This window comes from Mytilus edulis, chromosome 4 (genome assembly GCF_963676685.1).
Source record: "Mytilus edulis chromosome 4, xbMytEdul2.2, whole genome shotgun sequence".
NCBI classification, from domain to species: Eukaryota; Metazoa; Mollusca; class Bivalvia; order Mytilida; family Mytilidae; genus Mytilus; species Mytilus edulis.
Window position 1 is genome coordinate 882,460 of NC_092347.1, and position 25,964 is coordinate 908,423.

At 32.0% G+C, this 25,964-nt stretch overlaps 1 protein-coding gene and 2 long non-coding RNA genes across 5 annotated transcripts in view; 2 read left to right on the forward strand and 1 right to left on the reverse strand.

Moving 5' to 3' along the window:
* Positions 1 to 25,964, forward strand: part of LOC139518715 (N-alpha-acetyltransferase 35, NatC auxiliary subunit-like) — a 129,436-nt gene that overhangs the window by 31,100 nt on the left and 72,372 nt on the right. The window contains exon 1 of one of the 2 annotated variants that reach the window (XM_071310195.1): positions 5,280 to 5,394. The exons of the other annotated variant lie outside the window; for it this stretch is intronic. Within the exon in view, the coding sequence (XP_071166296.1) occupies positions 5,375 to 5,394 (20 nt within the window). The 5' untranslated portion in view covers positions 5,280 to 5,374. Of the gene's footprint in view, positions 1 to 5,279; positions 5,395 to 25,964 lie in introns of those variants that run through there. 2 annotated transcript variants of the gene reach the window in all.
* On the reverse strand, positions 10,001 to 15,363 carry LOC139518681 (uncharacterized). Of its 2 annotated transcripts, XR_011663427.1 has the most exons (3): positions 15,155 to 15,363; positions 11,356 to 11,443; positions 10,001 to 10,484 (listed from the first exon to the last, which is right to left on the reverse strand). It is a non-coding gene; the product is annotated as an uncharacterized lncRNA (long non-coding RNA). The 2 variants fall into 2 exon arrangements; XR_011663426.1 differs by lacking the exon at positions 15,155 to 15,363 and having other exon boundaries at positions 11,356 to 12,544.
* LOC139518682 (uncharacterized) lies at positions 21,347 to 25,236 on the forward strand. Its single transcript, XR_011663428.1, has 3 exons — positions 21,347 to 21,459; positions 23,445 to 23,643; positions 25,073 to 25,236. It is a non-coding gene; the product is annotated as an uncharacterized lncRNA (long non-coding RNA).

The following is a 25,964-nucleotide window of genomic DNA, read 5'->3' on the forward strand; positions in this document are numbered from 1 at the left end:
TTAAAGTTGTTATATGGATAGTCGAAAACTGGTTTTAAATGTTGATCTTTACTATTACATACCATAAACTATTAATATACCCCAAATGACTTTATAAATGACAAATGAAAATTCATTGCGGGCAAACGTTTTTATTTTTGTGTTTTGGTTTTTTTTTTATCTGAGAAGGAAACTTCTCTCGTGATTCTTTTAACCAGTTGATACATCGTACTCAATTTCAAATACTGAGAAAAAACAACGACTTTCTTCATAAAATGAACACTTCAAAGAAAATGGAAACAATCCATAAGAATAAGGGCTCAAGTTGTATGTTAACTTTGATGACAGCATGTTAACTTTGATGACAAAGTTGTTATCCACCTTTAAAAAAACTCAAGTTAACTTTGGTGACAGTATGTTAACTTTGATGACAGCATGTTAACTTTGATGACAGCAAGTTAACTTTGATGACAGCATGTTAACTTTGATGACAGCATGTTAACTTTGATGACAGTATGTTAACTTTGATGACAAAGTTGCTATCCGCCTTGTCTTATGTCGCTGATGCTGTGATTTGTTCCTATGAATACGTAAATGCATCTTTGTTTCTTCTTTTTGAAAGCCATACGATTGCTCAAAATTACTAACATCCACTTCATTTGAACATTAATGGATATATTGTAGTTTCTAAATTGCTATTGTACTAAATATCCATATTTTTTTTCATATCAATAGTTGAATAACGAAATATATCCATTATTCATTACGGAATTTTAAAAAAAATTGTTAAATAGACGTAACTCGGTACGGTTTAATAATGTATGTCAAATGATTTTCATATTATTGATAATGTGTACATGTAAATTGACATTCTGTTATTCTATTTCTTGTCACAATTTTTCATCTGTATACCCTCTATACTGCCATATGTCAGTTTCTTTATAAGTCATTACCCTCGAGTTTATAATTTTAATTGTTTGCTATTCACATTCAATGCTATGGTGTATGTAAACCTTAATCTTAAACAAATCATTGAAGCGTAATTATATACCATTCATTACACATTTATCAATACTTTTTTATACAGTGGGTGGATTATATGTGATTTTTTTTATATTTAAATACTTCTATACCCTTCAGTCTTTGTGATGCATGGTATTTCTTAAATTGGCATTCCTTAAGACTTGACTATTTTCTTCAATTTTCTTTGAGTGCCTTTCTGGTGGTTGGGTGTTTTATTACGTTCTCTAGTGTTATGATTCCATAGGCTTTAGATGTCTTCCACCTAGTAGCTAGTAACATAATAAGTGAAATTAAGAGTTTGTACAATAGAATCTGCACCATCGATGTCTTCATAACCATATAGAACATATAGATGGATGGTGTCGTTCTCTGTGTAAACTATGTTTTGTGCGTTCAACAATATCAGAGCTCAAAGTTACTTTGATTAGCATAATTTCATAGTCAAATACTGCTCATCATTTCACCCTTAAAAAATAGATCATTCAGTACATTAATTCCATATTAACTATTATTATTTCTTCTCTACTATTATTTAATTAGACATACACATTTTGCAATGGCAACATCTGTTGTTTAGCTTTTACCATATAGAAGTTGACAGAATAAGAATTACGTTACATCCACCGCTGTTGTTTGTTTTTTGAACTGAGTTCAATTGATTGACATCACGTTTTCCCCTTATTGTCTATTTTGATTTTATTGTTGGGGGGGGGGGGGGGGGGGGGTAATGGGTTATTGTTGGTTGTTTGATAATGTTTGATAAATTACAAGACAAATAAATAAGCTCATTTTTCTTATTTGTTATAAGCACAAATTAATAATTTTGGCGCTATATTTACCAAAGGAAACCAGCTGAAACCAAATATGAAATTGTTATATAATATGCGATACACTCGATTAACTTATTTTTTATGTTCTTTCTTTTTCTTTAGGTATTACTGTAATGTACTAAGAAAGACATTTAAATTAGATTCTGAATACTTATGCATGACTCTCCCATGCATACCTGTCACAGTTTAAATGACTTGCATTTAATACGGTCGGTTGTTTTGAATTGTTTAAGATTTTAAAAAAACCTTTGATTTCAATAATTGTACAACATGTTTTGTTACCATAATCTAAATCTATAGAGATGCACATACATGTCAATTCAACCGATAAAATCTCTTATTTGTACACGTAGTTAACTTTTGAGAGACCTTGAGACTGAATAGTGAACACAGTCTATGGAAGAAGCGATTCGATAAAAGCTTTTCTTATATCAACGAGCAATGTAACGCGTCTTCTGATTGACTGACGTTATTTTGTTATGAGCTCATAGACACAATTTAGTCATGTGACCGTGACGTCATCAACGTTTTTTCATGGTTTTCTACGGTTTAAAATGGAATTTAGAATTAAATTATAAGAAATGACTGTAATATTTTTTCTGTCTATTCGAAATAACATAAAAAATGTGGTTCACACTGTCAAATAACCCGCTACGCGCGTTATTCAGTGTGCACCAAATTTTTTATGTTATTTCTTCACAGACAGAAAAAATATTACAGTCATTCCTTAAATATCAACGAGTTGCATTGTGGGAAATTTCAGACGAATGTTAGCATTTGTACGAAGAAAGGCAGATTTCTCTGTATAAAGTAATGACTCTTTTCATAAAACAGGTCGACATTTACATGAGTTATTTTATGTAATAACAAGTAAGGTGTATTTAAACGAGAAAATTGAATTATTGAATAAATGAAACATAAATGCACGATTTATCATTTGTAGATGTACACATTCTATCAATATCATGTAGCAAATTCAGTGGAATGCAATTGGCCGTTTCAGAATCTAAAGCATCATGGGTAATTTCATTGTCCGTACCCCAAAGTGAAAATAACGTTACGTCATTGGTTTAATTTCCATTGTTCATAACGTTTTAAACCAATCAAAACGCTTTGGTGTACGCTTTTGAAAATATAACCAAGGATGCATTAGATTCTGAAACGGCGAATTGAGATGAATTCAATTGTTTGCTACGCCAAAATCACCTATAGGTCAACGATACTGCTATATTTTAAAATATCAATGCGATATTTGTCTAATATCATAGCGAGGATTTTTTAATATCAAAAATTTATGAATGCAATACTTTTCTAATATAACTGCTATAGTTTTCTAATATAAAATGAATACGATGACACGTCACAATGCATGTCAAAAAAACGGCAAACATAATTCACAAACTTAGATCATGACCGGTTTAATGTTTTAGGATCAATATCACTAAAATTTCGTAACTGTAACAAAGTTAACGCTTACATGAACTTATCATTTCAAAAATGTTTCTTGACCCTAATGATAGATGAAAGTGTTAATAATCTGTTCAGTCTATTGTTTTCAATCACATGGTTTAACCGACTAACTAACGTCGGGCGGGCGGCAATCAAATGTTGTCCGTGCATTAACTCATGAACCGTTCAACCAAAGCTTTTAAAATTTTAATATGTTATTACTGACAACTATACGAAGGTCAAGTTCAATAATGGCTTTTACTGTTCAGGAGTTATGGTTCTTGAAAGATTGAAAAATGGAGTTTCCAGTCGTGTCCGTGCATTTACGTATGAACTGTTCTACCAAAGCTTCCCAAATTTTAATATGTTGTAGTTACTGATGACAGAATGGAGGTCAAGTTCAATAATGACGATTTTGACTTTCACCATTCAGGAGTTATGGTTCTTGAAAGATTGAAAAATGGAGTGTCCAGTCGTGTCCGTGCATTTATGCATGAACTGTTCTACCAAAGCTTCCGAAATTTTAATATGCTCTTACTGATGACAAAATGGAGGTCAAGTTCAATAATGACGATTTTGACTTTTACCGTTCATGAGTTATGGTTCTTGAAAGATTCAAAAATGGTGTTTCCCGTCGTGTCCGTGCATTTTCTCATGAACCATTCAACCAAAGCTTTTGAAATTTTAATATGTTATTACTGATGACAAAATAGAGGTCAAGTTCAATAATGACGATTTTCACTTTCACCATTCATCAGTAATGGTTCTTGTGATATTGCCAGGACACAAATAAATGTTAATAAATCCGGTTTGCTGTCGTTGTGACAGCCTCTTGTTTTTATATATAAATAAGGCCGTTAGTTTTCTCGTTTAAATTGTTTTACATTGTCTTATCGGGCCTTTTATAGCTGACTATGCAGAATGGGCTTTGCTCATTGTTGAAGGCCGTACGGTGACCTATAGTTGTTAATGTCTGTGTTACTTTGGTCTCTTGTGGACAGTTGTCTCATTGGCAATCATACCACATCTGATTTTTTATAATTCTATTTGAAGTTATGATGCAATGACGGGATTTAAATGCGGTTGCAAATACATCTACCGACCTATTAGATTATAATCTACCGGTCACACTGCTATAGACTATCCACCTTGGTAATATCGAAATAGACAAAAAATATCATTACTTAAAAGAAACATTCATTCAAACAATCCAATCCAATACAGCTCCAAATTACAATAAATAGTCAAATGGTAAAATGATTATCAATAATCTAAACAAATTAAAATGTACAAATGCTGATGTCCCGAACTTTGAAGATACCAACTGAGTAGCCTCAGACTATAAATTGGACAAATTCAGATACAACGAAAATCAAAAATCTTGTCAAACAGAAAATGTATTTATTATTAACATAGAAAAAGATATTGAGAGGGAAAACAGTTCTTTTTGGATATCAAAGACTTTTCCTGTTGGCAAATCGATATCTCTATGAACATAATCAGCTCGCCGCGTGGACGCTCTTTTACATCGCGATGACCGTGAGGTTATTCCGATGTATTGTTGCCACAGAGATTTGACTTTCGTTTTTGGCTAGTAACCGATCGTATAAATACGCGAACTTTTGTTAGTGCAAAATAACAATCCGTATCGCTTGTCATAAATTAATTTCTTCGATGAGTAATAAAAAAAATGTTTAGAACACAAATAAATAAGATGTAAATGTCTTTTGATGTTAGAAATGTGTTATATCTTTTCTATATTCATACATTTAGATCGTTCAGTTGGAGGACTGGAAAGCAGTTATTTATAAGGGGAAATTTTAAAGATTTATAGATATAAGAAGATGGTGCATGAGTTTCAATGAGACAACTTTCCATCAAAGTAATAATTTGTTTAAAGTAAACATTATAGATCAAAGTATGTCCTTAAACACGGAGCCTTGGCTCACAGCGAACACCACGCTATATAGGAACAAGAACATTACTAGTGTTAAACAATTCAAACAGGAAAACCAACGGTCTAGTTTGTAAAAAAAAAAGGAAATTCAAAAGTACAGGTCAGATTTTGTCGAATCAATCTGAACGAGGACAGTATGATTCATCTTTATCACAAGTTAGTTTTATTGTTATCAAATGAAAGTCTTCCATGCGTGCGTTGCAAGCATATCGGATATATATTTTTTCGGTGCATCCATTATGAAATTTGCTAAATGTTATATATGTGAACGATCATTTTGATACTTAACGATTTGATTACGGCATTGTTTATTAAACCCTTATTTGATTAGTTTTGCTTCCAAAACTAATTGAGAAACTTGTAAGATGTTACCAAAAACAATTTGAATTTAAGCAATGGTCTTAAAACTGCTTTTTTACATACAATACTACTAAGAAGTAAAATCACAAAAATACTGAACTCCGAGGAAAATTCAAAACAGAAAGTCCCTTATCAAATGGTAAAATCAAATGATAAAACACACCAAACGAATAGATAACAACTGTCATATTTCTGACTCAGTACTGGCATTTTCAAGTTTTGAAAATGGTGGCTTGAAGCTGGTTTTATAGCGCTTAACCTCTCAAGTGTATGACAGTCTCATCAAATTCTGTCATATTTACGACGATGCGTGAACAAAACAGACATAATAGGTAAAATTGTCAAAATATGGGTACAACAGTCTAAATTAATGTTAATACTAACCGGTACTAATTTTGATATAAGAAAAACACTGCTATGATATTTTAAAAGTATCGCATTGTTTATTTATGTATATAAGAAAAACATAGCATTTCAAATTTTACACGGACATAAACTTTAGCTTCTAACTAATTTCTCAATGTATATCTAGACTCTATTGTTGTTTATATCTGAAGTTTTGAAGTTAGTATTTTCTTAATTTTTCGTTGCCGAAAACAACATTTTCCGCATGGAATGTCTGCATATTTACAATTGATATTAATTTAGACAATATCGCTTTGTGATATAAGAACAGTTTTTATCGATACGCTTCTTCCATAGACTGACACGTCGGCTAAGAAACAGACCAAACATGTTTAATGATGTGGAAGGCATAACGTATTTTCCTCGCTCAATAAATCTTACTGAAGATGGTGCAACATGGTTCTTATTGATAATCATATTTTACTATGCAAAAACAAGTTTATACAAAATCGGTCTACCAAAACAATATATTAAAACATAGCAAACTAATCTACATGCAAAATTTGCAGTTGTTCGCGTCTATAGGTTTTTTTTTAAAATGTTATCTAAAGCGCTATCAAGGTTGATATTTTAGACTTTAAAACATGTTAATGAAGTCTTTACACTAAATCCAATGAATGTTAAAAGTGTACTGATTACTATTTCGTAATGTTACACCACTGCCCTAAGTTAGGGGTAGAGTTGATACATGTCCTTAATCATGAGCCTGTAACTCAGTGGTTGTTGTGTGTTGTTGTGTGTTGTTGTTTGTCATTTTTTTAATTCATTATTTTGCACTTTAATCAGGCCGCTAGTTTTCTTGTTTGACATTTGACCTTTGTCAAGAACTCGAACTCTTGTTTACGAATGATTTCCTTGAATCGATGATAAAAATTTAGGAAAGGAGAAGGGCACTGAGTTTTCATTGTTAGTATTATCTTTATTTAAAGTTAGTTCAGCAGGATACATCTCTTTTGTGTACACGGTGTCCTGTAGTAGTCTCAGACATAATGAAGTTGTGCCTTAATTCCAGCCTATTTATTTCGAGTTAAGATTAAACATATTGTGTCTGAATAAACGCAAATTGGATGAGACATAAGTCAAATTGACTTATGAAGTTTTTTCCATAGAACATATTTAACAATACAATATTACATAAGATAATATTGACGGAATGGAAACGGGGAATGTGACGAAGAGACAACAACCCGATCAAAGAGCAGAAAACACTGATTTCGATGGACAATAGGAAATGCATACATACCACAATATTTCAATATTTGTATAGATTGGACAGAAAAATAAATGATACAAAAGAAGATGAAAAAAAACCCACAATAAGTGACACAAAATAAACACACAAACAAATCCAACTGAAACTTAGATGATCCTGTATGTGTGGTCCGTGTTTTACTATCTAAACAATAAAGCAATTATTCGACCCTCTTAGTAATATTATCGAACTTGGGTAAGAACAATGCTGAGTTCATATTATGAAAGAGCATAAATTAAAGTTGCTTAAAATAAATGTATGAAACATGTTAAATTTATTAAGCCTAGAAATATTTGGTCCTAACTTGAAGCGTTTTAAAACACTGAGTTCCAATTTCTCTTTGAAATAGGGGTCCCTTTTCACTATAACAATGAGTCAATGAGACAACTCTCAACAAGAGACCAAATGCCACAGAAATTCACAAGTATAAGTCACCGTACAGCCATCTACAATTAGAAAGGTCCATACCGCATACCGAAATGACCCTAGGATCGTGGGTTTTCGAGTGATTTGATCGGGCTTTTTCGAGTGTGACCACTTTTTTTCGAGTGAATATGAACAAAAATGTAAACAAACAGACTTCATCTCTAACAAAACGTGATATAGACGCTTGTGTTTAATATACAAAGTTATATTATGTATAATAGTATTTGACATAGAAAGATATTACTAACCCGACATTATTTTTCGTTAAAAAAAGTTAAAATAACTAAGCCTTAAAATGCTTTCATTCCAAAATACAGAATAAAGCCATTTTTATACACATTATATATTGTACCACATAACACTGATAATGTTGAAGAAAATGCATCAGACTCGTACTTCTCTTGAACTGAATTTCAATGTGCGTATTGTTATGCGTTTACTTTTCTACATTGGCTAGAGGTATAGGGGGAGTTGAGATCTCACAAACATGTTTAACCCCGCCGCATTTTTGCGCCTGTCCCAAGTCAGGAGCCTCTGACCTTTGTTAGTCTTGTATTATTTTAATTTTAGTTTCTTGTGTACAATTTGGAAATTAGTATGGCGTTCATTATCACTGAACTAGTATATATTTGTTTATGGGCCAGCTGAAGGACGCCTCCGGGTGGGGGAATTTCTCGCTACATTGAAGACCTGTTGGTGACCTTCTGCTGTTGTTTTTTTTTTCTATGGTCGGGTTGTTGTCTCTTTGGCAAATTCCCCATTTCCATTCTCAATTTTATACATGGAATCTATATATCCTAAGAAATACAGACACTTTACAAAAATTCTTTTTCTTGCATTGAAAACGACATTTTGAGACTAAATTCATTTATTTATGTTCGGGTTTTTTTCGAGAGCAGTCCGGGCTTTTTCGAGTGTGTCCATTTTTTTTCGAGTGATTATACAAATTGCCTATAGTTTAAAATGCTTTTTGTCAGTGTATTTATGATTTAAAATAATAAACAAAGTTTTAAATTAAGTACTTTTCCAAGCATGATGCAATGCATTTGTCACATTGATAATGGTGTTCTAACACTTCCATGTTATAAACATTCGTTCATTTGTATATATTTTTGCTGTTAGCCATGTTTTATAACTTTCATGTACAGTACATATTCTTGATGTCAACAATATAATGTACGCATACATAATTTGGATTGAGACGTACATACAGATGTTTGTATTCCTGATGAGCTATTCATTTCATTGTTTATCATGTATAAAATTTAATTCAAATGTTTTTGTATATTTTGTGTATTGGAATAAAAATCGAGCGAATTAATTGTGTCTGTGTTTTATTTTTTTTAATTTTTCATTCATGTTTTTTTTTATGTTGGGGTGGAGGTCAGGCCTCCATAAGAAGAATGTGTTTTATTACATTTTTAACACTGGACACTTTTAATTTGCAAAACACTCATTTGCAAATCCGCCGCCGCCTCAAACAAGAGCTACAATATCATGTATATAACCAAAATGTGCGGAATTACATGGGATTCAATAATTTCATTGGTTTTATACTGTTACTTTCATATTTATTTTGCAATTTGTATTATAAAAACATGGGATTTTCAATATCCCATGGGACAGGGCAAAATCCCATGGGATTTACCATTATCCCATGGGATTTTGGTTAAATCCCATGGGATTTTTTTTGGTCCCATGGGATTATTGTAGTCCCATGGGATATTTGTTGTCCCATGGGACAAAAAAAATCCCATGGGACTATAATTATCCCATGGGATTTTTAATATCCCATGGGACAAAATAAAATCCTATGGGATTAAAATTATAAATATATATATATAAATATAAAGTTATGTGTATGTTACAATGAATGCTGTTTGGTAGTAAAATGTTTTAAATGTATACGAGTTTTTTTTATATTTTTTATATATACATATATATAATTTTTTTTAAATTTTGTCACAAACATGTTTTTTATTTGTTTATATGACAATAAATATTATTCTTATTTTGGAATGTATAATAATAATATTTTACAGTCAAAGAATAAAGTCCTTTCACTGAAACAAAATGATGAAATTTCTAAATAAATGAAAAAATATTGTTTTGAAATCTTTGTCTTGTTTATTCTATTATGAAAAATAGAACTGAAAAAATATTTCATAGGTGACTGAATAGTTCACTCTTTTCATGAGGTAAGATTTTCTTTGTTATAGGTTCATTGCAATACTTGTATAGGCAAACAATTTGAATTATATATAACTTTGTGGTGTATATAATAGTATGCTTATAATTGCAAATTTATAATATAAACACTTTTTGTTAAAGTTTTTGCTTTCTTTATTCACAGCTTGCTATGTACAATTATTCAGTCCACTATATAAGAGTGAAGTCAATAAATAATTTCATTCACTAGAATATTCCTGCATTTTTTCAATCTGTTCTTCAAAGATCTTCCTCTGTACATCTTTATTGAATGGAGAGATTCAAATGAGAAGACAAAGCAAGTTTATTTGGACAACAACATTCTAATATCTTGTTCATTCGTTCCATCTTTCAATTGATAATTACATTGTTGTATTTATATGATCAAGTTCTTGTGCATCAATGATTGTGATGATATGACTCCTTTTTGTTTATAGTCATCATGTTGAAATTTCCTCTTTCAAATAAATGTAGGAAAAAACATGTTCCATTTCAAATTAATAAAAAAGTCGCACTATGGAGAAAAATATCAGCTTTAAGTTTTCCGTTCAGTATTGATCTGTGAATGATGACCATGAAAATCCAGATTTCTGACCTACAAATACACAAACTCAAAAATTATCAGTGAAGAGATCAATAATATGGCTATTTTATCATGTTTATGATTAATATGATAAACTTTCATTTAAATATTCAAGTACTAAATTACAGAAATCGCTTAAATTTTATAATAGTTTAGTTAAAGTACAGCTTATTTAAAATTATAATAAAAAATATAGGCCACCGATGAGTTAAATAAGATATTACATTTTTAATGCCAAAAAATGGCTTTTTTGCACCAAAGGGAGATAATTTGGAGCTTTTTCAATGATATATGCATTTTAAAAGTCATCTGGGGCCAAACCGAATTGATTGTTTTGAATGATTTGGTGTACCATATGATAAAGATATAAATAAATTGAGTTATGATAAAAAATATTAAAACATTTTTCTGAAATTGTTATACCCTAGAGCCTCCTTAAATGTCATTTGATCTCTATTGGAGAAATGTCTCATTGGAAATCAGACTGCTAAGTGTTTCTTATTTTTATATCAACCCAGCCATATTATACCTGTCTAATATCAGGAGCTTGTACATAGTTCAGTGGTTGATGTTGGTTCATACCCGTCATTTTTATTTTTCATAATGTTTTGTTTTTATAAATTAGTCTGGTATATTTGACGTTTGAATTGATGCTCTGTTTCAAATTTGGTTAGTGTTGACTTTTATAGATTACTATAACATGTATAGGGTATGGTTTGTCATTACTTACAGGTCATCAATGGCCTCTAATAAGTAATTACAATGCTTACATCCACTAAATTGAACTCTGATGGATAGTTTTCTCTTTCATCATACCACATCTTATTTTAATAAATATTTAATTATTATTCAAGGACAAAATTTTTTATAACAGTGGACTTACCATTTAGGCTTTGTTGACCTCTGTAAATCTTATTTTGTTGATAATTTCTTCTGTTTATAGTTTCCCCTTTATCTTTCATGTTCTTGCCCTACACATAAAAGGGTAAACATCATTTAATGACAAAAATAACTACTACATGTATTACATAATTAGTAGGCAACTGAAAATTTTGTCTTATTTGTATATAACATCAACTTACTCATCATTCTTGCTGTTCAATATCATGAATATTATCATTATTCTATGAATATGAGGTCACAGTAAAATTAACCTTGGCAGGCAGACATCTTTTTTTATATGATACCTTGTAGTCATTCCATACAACAAGTAGACCTATGCTTAAAAAATCTAAGGCCCAAATTAAAAATATGTTTGTTTCCCCTCCCCCCACACGGGTCAAAAATAAGCGCCCGGGTCAAAAAATTATTTTCCACAAAAAAATCGAAATTATTTTTTTCCTGAAAATAATTTGTTTCCATTTTTGGAAAGTGCTTGAAAGCAGAAGGATTGATAATCTAAATAAATACACTCAAATTGAGCACAAAAAACTGATAAGTGGCCTGGACTGGACAAGTCAAACCATTCATGTGACCATGCTATGACAATCACATCCAGTTAAAAAAAACTAGAGGCTCTCAAGAGCCTGTGTCGCTCACCTGTTAATGTGTTTACTGATGTCGGCCATCTTCGTTGCTAGGCGGGGTCATTAGACACTTTTTTTTTAAATAGATACCCTAGTATTATGATTGTGGCCAAGTTTGGTTAAATTTGGCCAAGTAGTTTTAGAAATGATTTTTATACAAGTTACAAAAATGACGAAAAGTTGTTCAATATTGACTATAAAGGGCAATAACTCCTTAAGGGGTCCTCTAACAATTTTGATCATGCTGACTTATTTGTAGATCTTACTTTGCTGAACATTATTGCTGTCTACAGTTTATCTCTATCTATAATAGTATTCAAGATAATAACCAAAAACTGCAAAATTACCTTAAAATCACCAATTTTAGGGCAGCAACCCAACAACAGGTTGTCCAATTCAACTGAAAATTTGTGAGGGGATAAATCTTATTCTGATGGACATTTAAATCTTGAAAGATTTGCCCTAAATGTCTTAGTTTTAAAGATATAAAGCAAAACCTGCATTTTACCACTATGTTCTAATTTTAGCCATGTCGGCCATTTTGTTTGGTAGGATGAGTCATCGGACACATTTTTTAAACTACAAACCACAATGATAATTGTGGCCAAGTTTGGTTAAATTTGGCAAAGTAGTTTCAGAGAAGAAGATTTTTAAAAAAGTTACAAAAAATTATGAAAAGTTGTTAAAAATTGACTATAAAGGGCAATAACTCCTTAAGGGGTCGACTGACAATTTTGATCATGTTGACTTATTTGTAGGTCTTACTTTGCTGAACATTATTGCTTTTACAGTTTATCTCTATCTATAATAGTATTCAAGATAATAACCAAAAACTGCAAAATTTCCTTAAAATAACCATTTCACAGGCAGCAACCCATCAACAGGTTGTTCGATTCGTCTGAAAATTTCAGGGCAGATAGATCTTGACCTGATCAACAATTTTACCCCATGTCAGATTTGCTCTAAATGCTTTGGTTTTTGAGTTATAAGCCAAAAACTGCATTTTACCCCTATGTTCTATTTTTAGCCATGGCGGCTATCTTGGTTGGTTTGACAGGTCACGCCACACATTTTTTAAACTAGATACCCCAAGGATGATTGTGGCCAAGTTTGGTAGAATTTGGCCAAGTAGTTTCAGAGGAGAAGATTTTTGTAAAAGTTTACAGACGACGGACGCAGGACGACAGACGACGAACGCCAAGTGATGAGAAAAGCTCACTTGACCTTTCAGGTCAGGTGAGCTAAAAAAAACCTGCCTTCCTGGTCTGTTTACAAAGGGTAGACCCGGGGAGGGGAAACAGACATTCTTTTAAATGTGGCCTGATAAAATGACAAAACCAAGAAAACTTATCATTGACCAAAGAACAATAAAATGCGGTCATGGTTTATATATGAATCTGCCATTCAGACATGCACACCTTACAATTGTTTCATATCTACCAAATATAATCTACCTGTAACTTTAAACATATAATAAACTGACAAAACAATGCAGTGTTTCATTGACCAATGAACCATGCATGAAAATGAGGTCAAGTTCATATAAAATATGACAGACAGCTAAGTGCATCTTACAATTATTTCATTCACTAAATAAAGGGGCCTTATTGCTTACAGTATCCGAAAAATTGACCAAACCACAAAAACTAAATATTTTCAAAGTTCCTTATACCCTGCCAATTTGTTATGGTTGTGCCTGTTCCAAGTCAGGATCCGATAATTCAGTGATTGTCGTTTGTTTATGTGTAACATATCTGTTTTTCAATTTTTTTGTACATAAATTAGGTTGTTAGTTTTCAACTTTCAACTTGGCTATCATGTGTAAAATCATACAAGTGTTGGGAAAACAGGAAGTTGTCGAGTGATGAATCTGAAAATGCATCACACGGTATAGCTGACTTATTTAACCCTGAAACCAAATTTCAGAAATCCTTCTATTGTAGTTCCTACGGAAAATGGGACGAAAAATATTCATCGGACGGACTGACTGACGCAAGGATGGATGGACAGACAGGGGTAAAACAGTATACCCCCCCCCTTTTTTAAAGTGGGGGCATAATTTTAATACGGGGCTATAAACACCCATGCAAGGTGTCAAAACAAAAAGAAGTAACCTAATTCTTACTTGTTAGGGGCTATTTATTTATTGTCGGTTATATAACAATACAACATATTAAAGGTCTGTAGAGCTTTTATCCGACATACATATATATGACAAGCACAATACATTTGTACATGAAACATAAAGCTCATCACTGAGATAGTAGTCTCAGATAGAGGGAGGCGGGGTCAACCAAACTCCCCTATTCAATCTGAATGCAGGACAGAAAGTCACAGTCAAAAAGTCACACACTGTCACAGGACAAAAAGTCACAATTTAGTTTTGAGATTATTTTTCTTTGAACAAGAAAACACTCTTTTTGTATTTTTCTTGAAGTTTTATACATGAACATGATGTAGCAACTTTAAATTAAAATTTATTAAAAACAAATAAATCAGTGCATTAGGTTTGCGCACATTACCATTACATTTGCGCACAAAAATCATTATGTTTGTGTGCAGCTTTTGATTACATTTGCACGCATTTTTTAACATGTAAATATAAAAAAAAAGATATAGTATGATTGCCTTTTACAGCTGACTATGCGGTATGGGCTTTACCTCGGGCTTTGCTCATTGTTGAAGGCTGTTTGGTGACCTATGGTTGTTAATGTCTGTGTCATTTTGGTCTCTTGTGGACAGTTGTCTCATTGGCAATCATACCATACCTTCTTTATATTGGCTTATGGTTGAAGGCCGTAAAGACCTCTAGTTGTTAATGTCTGTGTCATTTTGGTCTCTTGTGGACAGTTGTCTCATTGGCAATCATACCACATCTTCTTTTTTATATTATGAACAATTTCCTAAAATTAAAAATGAATATATGTAATAAAAAGATGATATTTCAAAATCTTTTTTCATTTATATTCAATCAATTGTCAACAAATTGTTTGTGACTTTTTGTCCTATTAACTTTGTTACTTTATGCCTGAGTTTGACATGTGTTTGACTTTTTGTCCTATGACTTTTTGTCGGAATGTCCTGTGACTTTCTGTTTTTGAAGAAGTCCAGGGAGTGTTAAAAAATCACATGTGCAAGTTGAGAGTCAACACTTACACAGGGACTACACAATACTTTTTCAGAATGTCAGCAAAAAAGAATCACTGGTGACAGGGGAGTGTAACCGATGAATTGATCCTGAATCAGATAAGATTTTCCCGGTACGTCTAAACACCGCTCAGGAGGACCTCCTGGGTGCACACATGCAGGGCATACAAAGTGCACTCATGGCAGACCCTATATAGTCGCCGTCGTATCTGCACACATGATGGATGTATTCGTTATAGATCGTCACACACTTCTCATTTTAGAGTTAAATTTGCAAGCAACCTCTTAAGATTCTAAAATAATAATGCTACTAAAAATATATTATTTCCCCCAATTTTCGCAATTTTTTCGCCATATAAAATATTTAGGCGACTGTGCTTTTAGTGAATATAAACGATGACGAGGCCTCACGAATAAATATAAATATGAAATATACTGGAACATCGATTAGCATAGATCGAGCAGCAGAGTAAACTTCCACATAAATCTCGAAGTTATTTACGCCGGATAATATAGACTGTGCTCTTGAATAAAGTTGTCAAATACATTAATTTGTGTTTTTTACTTCTACAAGAAATTTGATTCAAATGCTAATTACGCACCATTTGCTGAGCAGAGAATCATTCTAAGCCAGGAACCGTCTATACTAACTGATAACAGTAAGAATAGAAAGTCTCTGTAAAAAGGCAGTCAATACTAACAGAACTGTATTAACTTAATGATACATGAACATCAAGTTCCAGCACCTCACCAAGCACCCTTGCCTTGCATACTGAGATGGCAAACTGGTGTGTGTCAGCATTTTAATATAAAACGATTCAACGTTTGTTTGGTTATTTTTTAAGGATCGTCGTAAAATTATATCTAAATCTTTGTTAAAATACGATTTTAAATTTTTCAATTCTTTCTATTTCATAATTTTGTCAAAGTCTACTTTTTAAAGTTTTAAATTTTACAGAAAAAATGAATATTCCAATTTGATTTGACTGAGAAAATCTTTTTGAACTGTCATGACATGGTGTTGCAAAGCTGATTACAGGTAACTATAACATACAGTAATTTTCCATTACGACAATGCGTGTATTCTCGGGTGTGTATAACGTATAGTTTTCTAGAGAACATCCTGTCTACGTGTAATACAGATTGATGACATTATACAACATTTCTTTGGTTAAATGTGATAAGGTATGATCTGTGTCCATTCCCTATTTCAACACCACTAATTTTTCGAAGAAAAAAAATCAAAAAAAAAATTATATGAAATTAAGAAGAAAAGTAGCAAATATAAACTTCAGTAATTGCGCATTGAGTAAACATAATTCCAATATTGCATGAACAAATCCGTGAGAAAACGTATATATACATGTATGAATAAAGATGTGTTTTAAAAGACCTATTGGCATTATTTCACACTAGGACCTAAGATAACTAGAACTAAGCAATGGTTGATCCAGAAATTTTCATAAGTGGGGACTCATTGACTGCCTTAGAGGGGTCACGTCCAGTCATGCTTCCGTGATTCCCTATATAATCTACCATTTGTTTCCCAAGATTTAGGAGGGGGTGGTACACACATATATATATAAATATACCTCTGCAGCGGAGCCAGCCATTTGAAAAGAAGGGGGTCTCAACCCAGGACAAAAGGGGGAGGGGGTGGTTCCAACCATATGTCCCCATTCAAATACATTGATCGTTCAAAAAAAGGGGTGGTTCCAACCCCCGAAACCCTCCCCCTGGATCCGCCACTGATACCTAGTATGCATATAATTAAGAACAGCTTTGAATATATGCATATATAAAATAATGGTACGTTTAAAAACCGTTCAGGATCTCCTGGTTGCACACAGGACATTAAGTAACTTAGGACATGTATATATAATAGTAAGAGTTCAGGGTATACATTCGATAACTAACATATTTATAATTTTGTAATTTTTGTTTTGATAAAATCAGAGACATATAATACATGTATTGAGACATATATATAATACATGTGTCTCTGAAAAAATCAAACCATCTTTAAAGAAGTTATTTCAGTTTGAATCGACTGTCTTTTGCATTAGAATTCCAAAACGTTAATGTTATTTACAAATGCCAAAACCTGCAAGAAAGAAACATTTATATTCGGTGATTTTTACACTAAACGTTTTCGTAATTTGTTTTAAAAATATTAAAAAGTACATGTACATCGTTTTTTCAAGATTTGTATAGTAACTGGTTTAATTAAGTCCCCTTGATGAAATTTAAATTGCGAGACGCTAATTAATAAACTATGATCTATCTATCGGCATGCGTCGTTATTTGGGATACGTCACGGATGACCGATGGTCATATTCAATACGATATACCAATCATCATTGGAATTTGGGCAATTGATCTTTAATAATTAGTACTAATTGGTGATGGCAGAGAATAAGTCGCTGGTGATGGTTAAAAACATATAGAAGTAAACTTTGCAAAAAAAAAGGTTTCCTCGGAAAAAATTATGAAAATATATGAATATGCTAAATAATTTTTTTTTCCGAAATAATAATTAAAGACGTTTAGAAATAACAAATTTTCACAGTTGGGAAATTTTCAATTCAAGTTATTTCATTTTGAAAACGTTGAAAAATATAGATCTTATTATATGTTAAATGTGGGCCGCTTTGAGATCAACTTGTGAAACCCTGCATAATTAGGGTTTGTCTACTTTCGTCTTTTTATTTTACCAAACATTCTATAATCAAGGATTTGTACAAGGCCTTGTTATAATGAATATTATCGCCAATATCACCATAATTAAATAAAGAACAGATACAATATTCGCCTAAAGAGTTTGCCATCTAACAATTCAAAATGAAATGTTGAGTCGAAACTGAGTTACCAAATCTATAAAAAGAATCACTATTTTAGTCGAAATTAAACTGTATATAATATTCTTTTTTTCAAAACTCCTGAAATAATTTAACATTAACTATAGAGAGCTTACATATGCAAATCTGTTTAAAAGTATGTGAGCGTAAAAAAAATTTGTTTATTACCCCCCCTTTTTTCCTTCTATAAAATTTAATTGTAAACGATTTTCGTTCTTAATTTGTGTTTGCTCATTAACTGGGGTTCATGCTGTAAAAAAAAATGTCTCCTTGTGTAAAAGTTATTGATAAGAAAAAATTGAAGCTTCCAGAAGAATAACGGTACGTCTAAACACCGCTTGAAGGACCTCCTGATAGCACTCATGACATACGAAGTGCACTCAGGACCCTTTATAGTCATCGCACACAGGATGGATGCATATATTCTTTATACGCTTCTTATTTTAGAGTTAAATTTGGTAGAATTTGTAATTCTTAGAAAATAATAAGGGCACGTGTCACTGATTACACAACTACTGAGCCATGAATTATCCAATCAACAAAATTAATTGGATTATCTTTATTGTTGTTTTATACATTGTGTTGTTAGTACAGTGTGACCATGCGGGAAGTAATATTGTGACGTCTAGAATGAATATCACGATGTTTTAAGATTTTCGTCTTTTATTAAAATTTCGTTCCATAAATTTTTAAGTTTTATTCTTAATTTTATTATCATGTCCTGGACCAGTAATTAATTCTTTGCACGAGTTTGAAAAGGGAAATAATTATAAATGTTCACACTTTAAAAGAATTTATATTAATTAAAGTTTTGTATATGTAATCCGTTCTAAACGGTAAAAGCCGTACTTTTCAAACAATCAAACTCATATACATGTAGTTAGATGTTATTTCTCATTTTTATCGAACTTGTCAAGGAATTTTATTTTTGAGTTTTCTCTAATTAAAGTCGTTTTGTCCAGTTTCACAAGCCTGAAACGAATTTCAATGCGAAAATAAATTCTGAAAATGAACTTGTCTCCGTTTTCGTCTCCGTTTTTTGAAAATTATGATATTTTGGGTATAATTATTTCTAAAAAATATGTAAGTTAGATTGTAGTAGCGAGAAATTTTAAAAAGAAGATGTGGTATGATTGCTAATGAGACAACTATCCACAAAAGACCAAAATGACACAAACATTAACAAAGAAAGACTATTTCGAAGACAGTTTATTGACACGAAATCCGTTCAAACCACGACTAAGTCTTCGTGCACAGATTTCCGTTAAGGTTAAACTGAATATTGTACATAATTGTCTTCTCTTGTATAATGGTTTGTTGAGAATAAAGATATACAAATGTAATAAAATTTGATATTCAGTCAACATTGTGTTTGTTTAAAAACTTGATTTAGAGAGAGAGATAGAGGAAAGAATCACACTGAAAAACAAAAATCGAACTTGTTACAGAAAAAAAAACGCAACTATAAAATAATTTTCTTTATTCGTGAACTGCAAAACACAACAAATTAATTTACCCGTCATCATGAAAAATAAACTGAAAAAGCACATCGAATGAGATATATGTTTTATTTTTTCTATATGCAAATTCATGTTAAAGGTAAAACTGAACTAAACAATACAACTCCTAAAAAACAATAAAGATAATCCAATCAATTTTGTTGATTGGATAATTCATGGCTCAGTAGTTGTGTAATCAGTGACACGTGCCCTCATTATTTTATAAGAATTAACATATCTATCTAAGTTCGATTCAGGCGCGGATCCAGAGGGGGAGGGGGGTTCCGGGGGGGGGGGGGGGTGGAACCCCCCCTTTTTTGGCCGATCAATGCATTTGAATGGGGACATGTAGTTGAACCCCCCCCCTTTTTTTTGCCCTGGGTCAGGACCCCCCCTTTTTAAAATGGCTGGATCCGCCCCTGCGATTTCAACTTCTACCAAAATTTAACTCTAAAATAAGAAGCGTATAACGAATATAAACATCCATCATGTGTGCAGATATGATTACGGTAATGGGTCCTGAGTGCACTTTGTATGTCCTGAGTGCACTCAGAAAGTCCTGAGCGGTTGTTTAGACGTACCCGAAGAATAAATCATTTCCTGAACCTAAAATACATTTATCTGTAATTAAAGAAAATTCGCCTAAAACATTCTCTCATATATTTAAACAATTAATTGTAAAATAATTAATTCAACGTCGGACTTTCTGTCTGTTTACTAATACTTTTCTTGTTCAGTTTAGTTTATACCCATAATAGATGAACGGAAATAAGTACTTTTTTTAGGAAAATTTACAATTAGATGAACGGAATTAAGTACTTTTTAGGAAAATTTACAACTCAAATTTTCAAAAACAAAATTCTACACTTTTTACCTGGATGTTTTTCTCTGTCTCGAAGCCGCAACCTTTGACCCCGTATCAAACGTAGCGACCAACACCTCACATGACGTATTCTCGATGTTGAGGTATTGACAATATACAATCACATTTATCAATATACAGCAAGTAAGTAATTTGGTGTTGAATGCCAGTAGATCAGAATTTGTTAATTGAACTTCACCTGTTTAAGGGGCACTAGCTGCCAAATTCATGTTCTTCATCGATTTTAATAAAATTCACATAACGTGTATATAGTGTTGAATTGTTTATTAAAATGTTGCGCACAATCTTGGCTGATATGCATAAAACCATTATATTTCATGACACTGCATGAAAAAGAAATTGACTTATCGCATAATACCAGAACCAGAGACATATATATTGTATCTAATATCTCTGCCAGAACTAAAAAATAAACTACAGTAAGTCCACATACACATAAGAGGGTATGGATGTGAATTAACAGAATAGAGAACAAAGGACAAAGAAAAAAAAGGAATAAAGAATAGTGAAAGAAAGAGAATAATGGAAAAAAGTGTAAGTTATTAAAAATATAACTAAAACAAGAATGTGTCCCCAGTACACGGATGCCCCACTCGCACTATCATTTTCTATGTTCAGTGGACCGTGAAATTGGGGGTAAGAACTCTAATTTGACATTAAAATTAGAAAGATGATACCATAAGGAACATATATACTAAGTTTCAGGTTGATTGGACTTCAACTTCATCAAAATCTACCTCGACCAAAAACTTTAACCTGAAACAGGACGAACGAACGGACGAACGAACGGAGGCACAGACCAGAAAACATAATGCCCCTCTACTATCGTAGGTGGGGCATAAAAAGAAGACAGAAAAAAAGACACCCCTCCGAGACGAGCCTTACATGCACTGTTATTACCCAAGGTTAATTTTACGGCGGCTCATTTTATTTTAGCTTACAAATAAACATTATTGACAAGTTTCCTTCCCCTGCATTCTCGATCCCACATGTAAATAGCACGGTGATTTCAAAAAGACATTGATACATCATTACAACACTTGCCGTCAGTATTTGAATATATTGATTAAGAAGGTATAGAAGATTAATGCACGCACACTATTATCCACCACTGGCCTAAATAGTTAGTCCGCAAACAACGAGGGTCATAAAAACCCAGCACTTTGAACACAGCCACCGGCATGGTGTGAATCTGAAAGCTTCCCACTATCCATTTCTACCCATAGAAAACTTTTGCCTTTCATTTATCAAAAATGAAATATGTTGATATTAATGGTATATAAGAATTATTGGGGAATTCAAACCATTCCTATTGTAAGTGATAAAACTAAATTTATATCAGGGTGATTGAAATGAGGAAAAAAAAGGAGTTCAGGGCCCCCTGTTTGGGAAAAGAATTGGTTGATTATATATGGAATCACTGAGTCATGGCAGGAGCAGGCCCCTCTTAGGCAGTCGGTGGGCCCCACTTATGAAAAATTCTGGATCCACCACTGTGGTCGTGGTGGTCTTCAGTTGTATTATCTTTTAAAAAAAAAATTACACCTGTATAGTGTATATTCTTTAGTGTAAATCAAGGGAAAATACTGTGAACTCTCTGTGCATTGGGGCTTATTAAAAGGTATTTCGGGGGGAAGAAAGAAGGGAGGGTGAGTCCATGGGAGGTAATCCCCACCCCTTTCAATTTGAGAATATGCTATTATCTTGTAAACGGTCCAGATCCCCATCCCTAAACCATATATATTCTTGAATGGGACGATAAAACAAATCAAATGAAATTAAAAGGAGGTCTTTGGGGGTTACCCCACTCTGTTCAATTTGAGAATGTGCTATTATCTTGTGAAGGATCCAGATCCCCACCCCTAAACCATATATATTCTTGTCGGGGACAATAAAATTAATAATGAAATAAAATAAAAGTGAAGTCCCACCCCCTCTAGTTTGAAAACTTGTAAACGGTCAAGATCCCCACCCCTAAACCATATTTATATATTCTTGTATAGAACAATAAAACAAATCAAAGGAAATATAGGGAGAGTCCATGGGGTTCACCCCCACCCCCACATGTTTGAGAAACTTTTAAATGGTTGAGATCCCCTGTCATCCAGTGGTTAGGTGAAAAAATTTCAGGATCCCTGATCCCCACCGTCAAACCATATATATTCTTGTATGAGACAATAAAACAAATCAAATGAATATAGGATCATTCCCTTTGTCTTGGGTTGGGAACCCCCCTTTTTAAAATGGCTGGATCCGCCCCGGCATACCATCTAGCTAGCTATAAAGGCTTTAAAAATATAAATCAAACAAGGAAATTAACAGTGTAGGCAACTGTTTTGAATTTAAAAAAAAGTCTTTTACATATATATAACAATGTTAAATTTTTTGTGCATTTATTTTTGCTTATCGTATTTTCAATAATAGACAAAATTGCATGATTGAATATTGTAATTTAAGAAAAATCAGCATACATGATATAAAATGGGAAGTGGAAACTGGGAATTTGACAAAGAGACAACAACCCAATCAAAGAGCAGACAACGGCCGAAGGTCACCTATGGGTCTTCAATGCAGTGAGAAAAATTCGGCACTGGTCTTCAGCTCATAAATATGTATCAGAAATGAAAACGAGATACAGCTTTCAGTTGTATTAATAAAAACCTCACAATAAGTTCTGAATATCAGAATATACAGTATTGCAAGATTCTCTCAAAATGTACACATAGAGCTGAAAAACTGTCAGTGACTGTAAAATTAATCATGCTTACATTAAAGTCCATGGAGTCCATCTTAATATGCATACTCTCGTACAAAGGAATATAAGTATGCAATAGACATCAAGTTTTCAAAAATAAGAGTATCTATGCCATTAATTTACGACAAGATCTTAATCAAGTAATAATTTCGGTTTGTTTAAATATTTCGGAGGTTAGTATGACCTCCTCTTTGGTGATGATGTTTTCGTTTTAAAGTTGGGAAAATTGTTTGTACATGTACCAACAAAAATAAAAACACAAATTCAATCTAGAATTATGTTTTTATCATTTTTTTATGTTTAGGTTGTCAGCAAGATGAAAAGGACAAGTATGCAGTTCAAAATTCAAAATGTGGATAAGTTGAGGTTCTAGGTCTTACCTTTGCAGATTTTCATATTTTGCATGAATGAATTCAAAGGTTATATGATGGACAGCAGAGAAAGAAAAAAACAACTTTTCAATTATCCTGCTCCTGGATAAATGTAAAACATCTTGTTTTTCGGTAAGTTTTATGCTCTGTTTTAATAGTGTTAGTGCATTCATCTTTCCAGTCTTTCCTCTAAATTGTAAGTTTTTGATGAGTGTTCACCATGAATTTCAGTAAGTAACTTGTGGATTTACATGTATATACTCAAAATTTAGTACTAATATTAATGGGATTTTAGCATGACATCCTGCCAAATGCTTGTTAATCATGTTTATGTTCCAGAACAAACAAGTATTTGGACTGTACGCATACAGTCTGCCCAATTTTAAGAAGTTGGTCAAGTTTATTACAAACAAATGTACAGTACAGATCAACATAACTGAAATCTTTAATAGATTAATACAAAAAGTTTAATTGCAGTTAAAATAAAAACACAGGTTTGGTTGAGCTGGTACCAGACAGTACAAGTATACTTAAATGGTCTGACTGTACACATATGGTGGGACTGTAAGTTCTGGACCATAAAAGTAAGATCCGAATACTGATATGGTCTGGAACATTTATACATGTCTTAAAATTAATATCAAACACATTTGTGTTTTTGAACTTGGTAATAAGTTATGTGATAGAACTATAATGATATCCCATTTTTACTTTTAATAAAGAAGAAGATTATTGATGTATGTTTAAATGTATATTAAAATGAGACAGCAAGCCAACAACACAAAAAAAAAAGGATAAAACATACATATTTTGTTTGTATCAATGTTATAATTTCCAATATGTTCAAGGTATTTTTTCATTGAAATAAAACACAAATTGAAATCTGTCTGAACTTCAAAAGCTTAAAGAAATATTGTTTCTGTTGTCTGCATTTTGTATAATATATTGCAAATTCTTGTGAATAATGGAATGTTAATTAAAAGTTAAAACTTTAGACAACTATAATAACTGTTATTATAGTTGTCTAAAGTTTTAACTTTTAACATTGATCTTTATACTGTAAAATTCATAAATTATTGCGTGCATTTATTATTGCGCTTCTGTCATTTTAGACTTAAATGCGATTTTAAATTTTACGATTTTGAAAAATCCTGTTTAAATCCATATAAAATATTTCATAATACGAGTTTAAATTATTGCGTTTACAACTCCGTTGCATTTTTCGCAATAAATAAAAATTTGCATTAATTCCGAATTTACAGTATATATATATATATTATGTATATAACTTGGGAAAATACCCAAATTTTATAAAGAAGAATAAATTAATTGATTGTTATATGGTATTAGAATAGGAAGATGTGGTATATTGCTAATTTGACAACCCTCCATCAGAGACCAAAGGATGTAGGCCGTTAGCAACTGATGACACTGGACAACCTTTAACAATCAGTAAAATCCATACCGCATAGCTATTTTTATTGAAAATCATATTATTGCTACATGTATGAAAACAATTTTGTATAATCCATTACTTTAGATTTTATTGGTTCTTTTTCAGAAGGATTGAAATTCACCACCTAAAATAAATGGAGAAAACATAGAAACAAGACCAGAATAAATTCAAAGAAAAAAGTTGGATCAGTTATTATTTTCATCACTCAGTCAATGATTTGAAGTTCTTTTAAATTCAAAAAAATATTGAAACCACAATAATGTCAAAGTTCTGTGCTGAATGTCCAAAAAGTGGACTATACCATCAAACAATGCTGGATGATAAGAAACTATTAATGTTTTGTGTTGAGGGATATTGTGAAAAAAATAGATTTACTTAAATAGCTACTAGTATGTTAAGCCTACCAATAGAGTTTTTATTGATTTCAAATGGCAAATAATTGTGTTTCAAGAAAGTATTCTATAATTCATGAATAAACATATATTGATACTTACATTATCTGCTTTGTTGTTTAAAAGTTTAGTTTTGAACAGTTAAAGAACAATATGCTAAATTAACATTTCCTAAGAAAAAAAGATATTCAATTAAAAAGATTCATCTTATAATAATTTACTACCAAATAGAATACATTGTAACATACACATTACTGTTTATTTATATCTATATATTTACAATTAGAATCCCATAGGATTTTAATTTGTCCCATGGGATATTAAAAATCCCATGGGATAATAAAAATCCCATGGGACAACAAATATCCCATGGGACTACAATAATCCCATGGGACAAAAAAAAATCCCATGGGATTTAACCAAAATCCCATGGGATAATGGTAAATCCCATGGGATTTTGCCCTGTCCCATGGGATATTGAAAATCCCATGTTTTTATAATTCAAATTGCAAAATAAATATGAAAGTAACTGTAGAAAACTAATGAAATTATTGAATCCCATGAAATTCTGCACATTTTGGTTACATACATGATATTGTAGCTCT